At 39.7% G+C, this 9428-nt stretch overlaps 1 protein-coding gene across 1 annotated transcript; it reads right to left on the bottom strand.

The window, feature by feature from the left end:
- Positions 1–389: 389 nt before the first annotated feature.
- WARS2 (tryptophanyl tRNA synthetase 2, mitochondrial) lies at positions 390–8061 on the bottom strand. The gene is made up of 5 exons (XM_009576154.1): positions 8032–8061; positions 7502–7582; positions 5664–5749; positions 2906–3024; positions 390–838 (listed from the first exon to the last, which is right to left on the bottom strand). The coding sequence occupies exons 1-5, from the start codon at positions 8059–8061 to the stop codon at positions 390–392; spliced, it is 765 nt and encodes a 254-aa protein (XP_009574449.1).
- Positions 8062–9428: the final 1367 nt, after the last annotated feature.

Raw genomic sequence — 9428 nt, 5'->3', positions numbered from 1 at the left:
GAGTTGTCCGTCTGTAACAAGATCACATGCACAGCTAAAGATGTTCTTGACAAGAATACAAATCTTTCTGCTAGATCACCTCATCTTCTTGCAGTGGTCAATGGAAAAACCCAAAACCCCATTTGGGAAACCTTATCTTCTGCTTTTGCAGGATTTCTTCGTGAATTGTGATTGCTTCCGCCCTCCCTCTTTGACTTTGACAAGCTCAGTGCTGGGCCCACTGGAAATACCTGGCTTCATGCACATTTTTTAATGCAAACACCTTCAATGTTCTACTTGGATTTTCCAGGAAAAAAAAGTTTTTGTTTCAAATCAAAATGATTAAGAAGATACAAATAACAAAATGTCTGTCCCAGGAAACAAAAGTCCTTGCAACTACTCAGCAGTTTCTACTGAAATCCCACCAGTCGTCTTATTTCTTGATAGATGGGGGCAGCCAGTTCTTTGGCTTTCTCTGCTCCATCCTCTAAAACCTTTATCAGATGGGATGTGTCTTCCTGGAGTTTCTTGATTTCATTCCTGATAGGTGCAAATTTTTGAATAACTGACTCTGCTACCACCATTTTGTAGTGAGCAGTGTCGAGACCAGCAGATTGGTGCAGCACTTCTTTGATGCTAAGCCCCGTTACTGCAGCATGAATGGACACCAGATTGGAGACACCAGGGCGACCAGCTGGGTCGTAGGTCACCTCAGAGGTAAAGTCAGTCACAGCTTTGCGGAATTTCAGCACTATTTCATCAGGGCTGTCCGCTATGTTAACAGTAGCTAATTTCTGTGGGTCTGACTTGGACATCTTCACTGTTGGATCTCTGAGGGATTTTATTTTCTTTGTTGTACCTTTAAAAAAAAACCAAAAGGGAATAATTACGAACACACACAGACAACCGTTTCTTATGACAATTGCTAAGAACACCTTGTAGCAGCATGACTAAGTTCTCTGTTTATCCTTGCTTAAAAATGAGTTGTGAGCAAAATCGCGTACGCTCCTATTTAGTCCTTATGCCCTCCATGCCCTTCTAAGCCACTTTTCTCCTGCTACAAACTAAATGAAAACCTGCTCTATTTCTCATCTCCTCACTAAGCAGAAACTTCTGCTGGGACACTTCCTAATATTTTCCATGGCTACATGCTGATCTTCCCCGAAAACTCTCTCCTCTCTTGTATTCCTGGCACTGGGGACAAGTTACCTAGACAGCACACGCTGCACGTTACTGAAAGGTTCTGTAGCAGTGGAGAAACAGGTTAAATCCACTGGTAATAAAGAATCCCAGAACAGTTAATCTTCCACCCAAAATCTCTTGGTAATTCTCCTAAATACCAATAAAGACAGTCATTAAAAATTCCCTAACTGAACACTAACCAGCTCCATTAGAGAGAAAGCACTGTTCAGATAAGAGAGGTGTGGGTATTATACAAACTACTAAGATATATGCGTGTACATGAAATAGAATAGTAGCATACGGGAATATTGCAAAGTACTTTCTTTAAGAGCATAAATCCAAACAGTTTCAGTCTTTCACCAAGAAACATCATTCATGGAGTACACAAAGTACACTGATCTGGAAAGTACTCACACCAATTGTTTTTAGACACCTAATACAGCCAACTAAATTACCCGCATACTCCTCACAGACGGCCTATGTACTCAGTGAAAGGATAAGTATTCTTCCAGGGTACAAGTCAGACTGCCCCAGAAATTGCTGTGTTCTGAATCACCTTTTGGAAGGGTCTGTCTCTTTTCTGCACATTTGAAGGAGTCCAGGTAATCTAACTGTCTACAGCTAGTGAGTCTGAATAGGTCCCTAACTCCTCCATTCATCTAGGATATTTCATTAGTTTGCATATACTTGTGCACTTATGAAGGTATGCTTTTCATGAGGAAAGTTTAAATGTTTGGGGTTTTTTTTCTTTTTTTTTTTTTCTTTTTTCCTTTTTCAAACTGAGCTTTTTATTTCCTGGGAAACAGTCTCACCTGCATCATAGGCTACGCTCAGCTCCTCATTACAGTGCTTAGTATTTAATTGTTCATTAGAAACTGCAGAGCTTGCAACACCTAGTATTCTCTAAGCTCCACTCTGGGTCTAACACCATTTTTGTCACTGAGGCTTGAAAATTGAGAAAGGTTTATTACTGCCTGTCTTTTCTAAGATGAGAGCTCCTTGCCCTTTTAGGGGCGAAGGTCTCTGCTGTGCATTCCTCTACATTACTTACAACAAAGATGCAATGCTTCTTCCTTGCCCAATTCTTCACGTTTCTTAACAAACGTGCCATTTGCGCCATCTGACTCCTCCTCACCCCCCGGCCTATGACCTTATAGCTCAAAAATGGCTGAGAAGATTTTCCTTCTAAGTCTCCCTGAGTCTAAGATCAAAAATGGGAAATCTAAACTCTGTAAGAGACCCTTACTGAAATATGCAAGTATATTATTAAACACACTTAAAAGATTTTTGAGCATTGTAGCAATAAACTTACAAGCTGTTTAGCATGCTTCATGTAAACATCTACCACTCAGACACTGAAGAATTCTGTTTGGTAGAGGTCTCGTCTTGTTCCTTACATGTCTCCTGAACTAGCAACATGGATCAGAGACCCTACTCTTAAAAGGTCCAATACTCGAAGAGCAAGGCTGACTGGCAGCAGCAGAGTGCATCTGGCCCCCTGGACTAGAATACCAGACGTCGCATACATTCCTCTACCGGGGATTTGTAAAGCCTTATGTCTATCTTGGGAATTCAATTTCACAGCCTTTAGTCTCTTGTTGTCAGTTTTTAATTTTCCAGTCCCTTAGCATCAGTTTGCTCCCTTTTCTTGGTCCCTGAAACTACTTCCACAATATTTAAATCCATTTTCAACCTTGAAGTGCAGTTAAGGGGAAAGAAAAAAAGCAAACCAAGACCAGCTCACTTAAAATGGCTTTGGGCACAGGAAAGAATTCTCCGTATTTCTTGTTGAAATGTTGTGCTATATCTTGGGCTAGTTCCAGGTGCAGGACTTGATCTTCTCCAACAGGAACATGTGTCGACCTTTTAATAAAAGACAGATACAGGAAACTCAGCAAAGCTCTCCGGTTCTGCTGAAATGTTACTCAAGAGTGTCACAGCTTCTGCCATGACTGAGGGCCAGACTGAGCCAAACACTCAGTCCCAACTAGATATAGGTGCTGTGGGAACAAGACCTCAAACTGACTGTATCCCAGGATGAGTCTGCTTTTTGTGCTGAACTGAAGCATGTCTCCAAGGGCAAAAATAGCCCTTCACAAAAACATACACGGTAAAGATACCAGTAAGAGCAAATCATTAAACTCAGCTCAAAGAAAGGTTTTTGTAGTATCTCCTGCTGTCTCTTTAGAGATCAAAGAGCATGTGTTACAGTGTGCGAACAAAGTAAGAAAGATCTGCAAGGCAAAAAGCGCAAGCACCTTGTCTTGTCAAGTCTCAGGAAAACATAACTGTTGTTGAGAAGTTAGTACTGTGGATTTATCAAGGAAAGGAAAGAAGAGAGTGGTTCTTCCTCATGGGTCACCATTACAAAAATTTCACGTGGGCCAGTGCCTCTACTGCCACAAGTGTTATCATTCATAGATTAGAACTGTTAGGATCAAAGGATCATTTGATCTTCTGTATTGAACTCAATAGCTTGAATACAGTTCTGGAGGAAAACACAATCTGCATCAGAAGACATGAGGAGGTGAAGAATCCATTACTTCCCCTGGTGATTCTTTCCCACAGTTAATCATACTCGCTAAAAATGTATGATTCTTTTAGATGAGGCAGACTTGAAGTCTTGCCAGGTTCTGATTACTTTCCCCTCCCCCAGCAGACTTTTTTTCTAAGGCTTGTGGGGTATTCAGCTCTGAATCCTGGATATGTTCCAGTGTAAGAAAGTTCACTATGCATCTTTTAAGTTGCCAGAAAATTTCAGTTCAACATGGTACTCCTTCCTTCCGATTCTGAATTACTGGGCTGACATCCAGGAATCAATTTGTCCACCTTTATTCCCCACCAAACAGTCAGCAAGGCAACTTAAAAACAATTACAGTAGCCATTAGGAAATCACAGTGGCCCACAACTAACAGAAAGAAAATCAGTTACCATAATCAATATACTTTAAGCAGGTCAAAAGAAATGTTTCCATATGCCAAAATGGTTCCATATTCACAAAGTTTGCCACTAAACAGAAAACACATTGTCTTTATAAATGCCTCTGCATGATTCTTTGCCTTTTTCCTTGCCGTTTTTTTTAATATTTCTGTCCTGGTGCTATTTTTATTCCTTTCTGTCATATATTTACCTTCTGTCCGTTTTCCTGTTTCTTTGATCCTTGGTTCATCTGAATTAGTACTGTTTCTCCCCCTCCTCCAGCTCTTAATTCTTCTTCACGACTGCCGTTCCCTTTCTGTGTTTCCATTTCTCCCTGATTCTTGTTCCCTATATTATGTTTTTACATTAAAACATTTCTTATTAAAGATATTATGTCAAATTTCTTCAAAGAGATATTGTTTCTCTTTCACTTCCTTGTTTTGTGCTCCGACTGGACAGCCTGCTGTTAATACACATGGTAGCAAACAAACCACAGGCTTCACTAAGGAATGATGAATCACACGATCTTATTAGAAATGGAAAAGACATATACATGATGGAGCTCAATCAAAACAAGGTGATTTCTGTTGTTGTCTAAATTTCACCCTTAAACACTGCTTGACAATCAAATGGGACTCACTGCTTAGAAGATTATTTTAATGTTTAAATTAATTCTGATTTTTGCTTCCCATTATTTTTAGTTAAAATTCAAGTGAATTAGAAATATCATCTACTGGTCTTCTAACATTACTGTTTTCCCTTACTAATGATCACTTAGGATTAAATTTCTCTAGATAGATTTTCCTGTGTTAACAACTTGCCAATCTTGGTTACTCTGTCCTCCTAAAGTCCCCGCCCTCATAGTTCTGTACTACTTCTCTGTCCCAACAAATAATCACAACTTCACTTCAGAACAACTCCACAAAGTACATACGCTCAGAACATAAAAATAATTAATACATAGTGCATTGTCTCTGACATTTACTTATTGAGACAGTTTAAAATATATTATGAAATACAACCAGTCATGACTACAAGTTCCATCAGCTACACCACAAACTTAGGCATGCTGAGTCACCAGTCCCTCATTAGGGTGTATTTCCATTGCAGCACACAGAAAATTGAACTAGCCCAGGTACCAGAAGGTGCAGTAAATTACTCACTTTTTCATCAGTATCAACAGGCCTACACAGAATCCCACACTAATATGGTATATTATATACAGCCAGCTTAAGTATCTCTGCAGTACAACACATAAAATAAAGCATAACTACTTAAAAAAAAAAGTATATGTATGTGTGTGAACATGTAATATGTATAATTAAACATCAGTGTGTCATAATTCCCTAAGAACTGTTCTGAAGTGACCAGCTTTTTCTCTTTACAGCCCTGTCAGCTGCTTTCAAACCAGGCTAGATTTCAACCAGCCACTTGAGAGGTGAAAAAGCTGTCATCCATTTCCAATCTTCTGATCTAATCACACCCAGCTCCTCCACCTAATAAGTTAGCATGTTGACCTAGCGAACATTCATTTTAATACAGCTGAACAGACAGTGACCATGGGCTCACATTCTGCCTCTTACTTGTACAGCAAAATATCTGCTGCTTGAAGCACAGGGTAAGTCAACAAACCAACAGTTCCTTCATTATTCTGGCTGGCACGCTTCATCTGTTCGCAAAAGAAAAACAGAGAGAAATCACCCTTTTGGCTAACGGTATCAAAGTCTGTGATTTTAATTAATTAGAATTCTGATTCATTTGAGTAACTTATTGTGTAATTCTAGAGAAAAGAGTGCCATGTAAAATCCTTTCCTTGTGAATACACACATCCCATTTTATGTTCTATATTTATGAATTTCCCTGCACTGTTTTGATATTGTAGTGGGGAGAAAACACAGGCTTGTGTTTTCTTTCTGTTTGTAATCTACTAACGAAAATGATTACAAACGCAAAACAATCAGGCTGGGTTATTACACTTATTATTGATAACCCCTACTTTTTAAACAGCATTTTCAGCAGTAAATTTTTGAAACACTTTATAGTAAGATATAAAAAGGCATTAATACCTGTGCTTCACAGAAAAGAGATCAAGACATAGTGGTCACACAAAGTCACCAGGAGAGTCAGTGACAGCTAGGAGGAGAACCCAGAACTACTGAGGCAGAGTCCCGTGTTCTCTCCATTAGTTCACACTGCTCCCAACAATCCACCCACTGTCCTGAAGTCCTTTACCGCTTTAGGATATGGATCATTTAAACCAAGACAGTCAGGCTACAGATGCTCATTCTGTTCTAGCAACGGTATATTTACTTTTTGCTTTTAACAACAGTTAAATACACTAAAATCCTTAAAACCTTAATTATTTCATTAAGAATATTCAAATATCTTTAGATTTTTCTCACCCTCTCATACAGATCCTGTCTTCTGTCTACATCTCTAAGTGCCTAGGGTTCAGGGGACCTAATTTGCAAAGCCTAGTACCTGTAACACCTAGCTGTAGATCTGGAAAGTCAATCCAGTCAAAATTGGATTGAAGAGCTTAACCTTAGAACCTCAGGTTTGAAAAGGTTGGCTTTAATCTATGCCATACATTAACGCTGGTTGCTGTATTTAAGTTTTACTGTTTTTATTTAATTAAGAAGAAAAACAGGAAAAAAGAAAACATCTGGAGGTATTTAAGACTGCTCTGAACTCTGCAAGCTAAACTGCTCTTAAGATTTTTTTTTTCCCCCCTTTTTTCATACTTCTCTCTCCTGCCTTTTGGTTTCTCTGCTTACTAAATGCCAAAATACAATACAAGGAAATTAAATGCAAGAATTCAGTTGATGCAGTCATGCTGATGCAGTACCAAGATTAAGAAGATGAACACTTGAAACTTGTAAAGGCAAACGTTCAAGGTGCATTAACTTTATCACTCAGCACATTTTTAATATTTATAATTTCTGTACTCCTCTTCCAACACATGCTTCTTTTGCACCCTCTTCCATAAAATCTACAGAACAGCCACTCTTCACGGTGGAAAAAGAAAAGCTGTTTATGGAACTCCTTAAACAGCAAGGCTCAAGGTTTCCACTGCAATATCTTGCAGTTGTTTTGCATTACTAAATAAGCATTGAAGTAACTCCTAGCATTCTAGCAAAATCAATTTAACAACACTAAACAACCCTTCTATTTCGTACAGTTTCTGCAAGTCTCTGCCAAAAATATTATTCTGTAGCTTCCAGCAGAAAAACGTTCACTGAAGGTAACAGACCTGGAAAGACACATTTTGCTCCTTCCACCATAGGACTAGAGAATTACTTAGACCTAAAGCAAAGAAAACCAAGCTACAGTTGGTACTTCACAGATAACAAGTATTTCAAGGACAGCAGTTCTACGGAATTCCCATACATTTCCTTTCAACTTACGAAACTCTCCATACCTTCCATTGGGGCAAGCGTAGCAGACGTGGCACATTAGTTAAGCACCCAAGAATCCAGGCAAGTTCTGCATGCTCAGGAACCTAGAAGTACAAAGTCAGAATCTATTTTATCTTCTGCATTTATATGCATATTTTCTCAAAATCAATATAGATAAATAGTATCAGAGATCAGAAAACCATTTTTTTTTTTGTCTATTATTTTTTCAGTAAGGTCAAGTGACAAGCTAATGGAAAGTTTTGGACACCACATGGATTGAATGCGCTACACTCAAGCAGCATAGCAAGATTCTTGATCCTATCTAAGAAAGAAAGAAAATGCTTTAGCAATAACAGAGTTGAACGCACATGTAAACTAACCAACTGCTGGCCACTGTGCCACAGCCTCCCCACACTTTGCAATAATACATTAATAGTTACAAAACCTCTTTGCTTTTCTCATTTCCAGTGCCAGTAAGTTACCCAAGCTTCATTTCTTCTGCATCAGGGCCCTGAATGCACTAATTTCCCTTAATTGTCCTCACCAGTCTCACCTGAGCCCTCCACCCATACTCTCTGCCCATGGCCCCAGGAGCCCCATTTAAGCTCAGGCCAGAATTCCCCTAGTCCTTGCCTGAGCTACATTACACTGTAGCATGTCTGGCAGGAAAACTGTGGGTCCTTCCAGAAACCTGAGCTAATGGCGAGGGAACAAGAAGAGCTGGGTTGCTCCACAAGGCTGTGGCTGCAGACAGCCACAAGCCAGTCAGAAACAATTACCTCCCTGACCAGGACAACATCCTGCAGTATTTAATCAGGGCAGGGGTGGTAACGGTAACGGTGACGGTCTGGTGATCATCAGACATAGCAAGGTAATTAGTCACATCCGAGGTCAACCCAGGAAGCCCAGTGAGCAAATTGGGGCAGCAGGGACAGGGTTGAGCACAGGTACACAGTGATGTAGCTCAGGTGAAGACTGGGGGCCTGAGCCTGAGCTTAACTGGAGCTCCTGGGGCACTGGGCAGAAGGTGCATGGGTGGAGGGTCCAGGTGAGGCTTGTCAGGGCTTTGGGTGCACCAACAGGTGTTAATATCCCTGACCTGTCTGCAAAACAGGGATAATAGCTGAAGTCGAACTACAGTATGGCCTGAATTGTGGCTTAATTTGTCCCTCAGCTTTGTAATCCTATCAAAACTAATACTGATCTGAAGGTGAAAGAGAAGGATCAGGCCTCCATGTACCTTTTGCTGCAAGGGTGGTCTGAAAAGATGAGAGAGGAAAGAAGATCCCATTTAAGCTCATACAACAAACTCTTCATTTAACATTCTGGGGAGACTGCGGTGATAGTGGAATTTTCATAGTTTCAGAAAGACATCAGAGTGATTGCCCCCTCCTGCTAAGAGGAAGACTTTCTACAGGTAGAGACAAGAAATGTGTTGTGCAACAACCTCTGTTGGATGAATCCATGGTTAGTTTCTTTATACACACCCTTCAGGTTTTGCATTTCAAATATTCATTTTAGGATTAGTAAAAGAGGCAAGCATTGCTGATGCATATGCTGTTCTTTAATTTCTTTCCTGCCATTTTGTCTGTTGTTAGTTAGCTATTTATACAATAATCATCAAAAGAAAAAGGTGATCTATGCTCTGGTCCTTTGCTTACATGTTTGATTTACTCTTTTCAATATTGGCAGGTTTGGATGTTTAAGAGTGTGCTAACTGTCTCAAAGATGTTCAAAGCTTCATGCTTGCAACATGATGTAACAACCCAGATGGAAGGCAGTAAAAAGCGTTTGTTAACAAGTAAGAATTACTAGCATTGTTAATGGCAATTCCTTTGTTGTCACATATTAAATGTAGTCATTTCCTAGCTAACAGTTATTAGACTATTTTGGTTGTCAATGTTGTACAGAGGTATCTGACCTCAAGACAACAGCTCAACGGTTAGAGAT

The sequence above is a fragment of the Fulmarus glacialis genome, unplaced genomic scaffold (genome assembly GCF_000690835.1).
Source record: "Fulmarus glacialis isolate BGI_N327 unplaced genomic scaffold, ASM69083v1 scaffold15844, whole genome shotgun sequence".
Lineage (NCBI taxonomy): Eukaryota > Metazoa > Chordata > Aves > Procellariiformes > Procellariidae > Fulmarus > Fulmarus glacialis.
The sequence above is the reverse complement of the archived record's forward strand: the minus strand, read 5'-3'. Positions and strand labels throughout refer to the sequence as shown.

Excerpts from the sequence above, each read along its gene's own strand:
- WARS2 (XM_009576154.1), bottom strand. The coding sequence starts at position 8,061 with ATGGGCAGAGAGTATGGGTGGAGGGCTCAG. Across the intron at positions 5,750-7,501 it reads TACGCTTGCCCCAATGGAAG|ATGAAGCGTGCCAGCCAGAA; the intron begins GTATGGAGAGTT and ends TTTTGCGAACAG. Across the intron at positions 3,025-5,663 it reads GCAGATATTTTGCTGTACAA|GTCGACACATGTTCCTGTTG; the intron begins GTAAGAGGCAGA and ends TTTTATTAAAAG.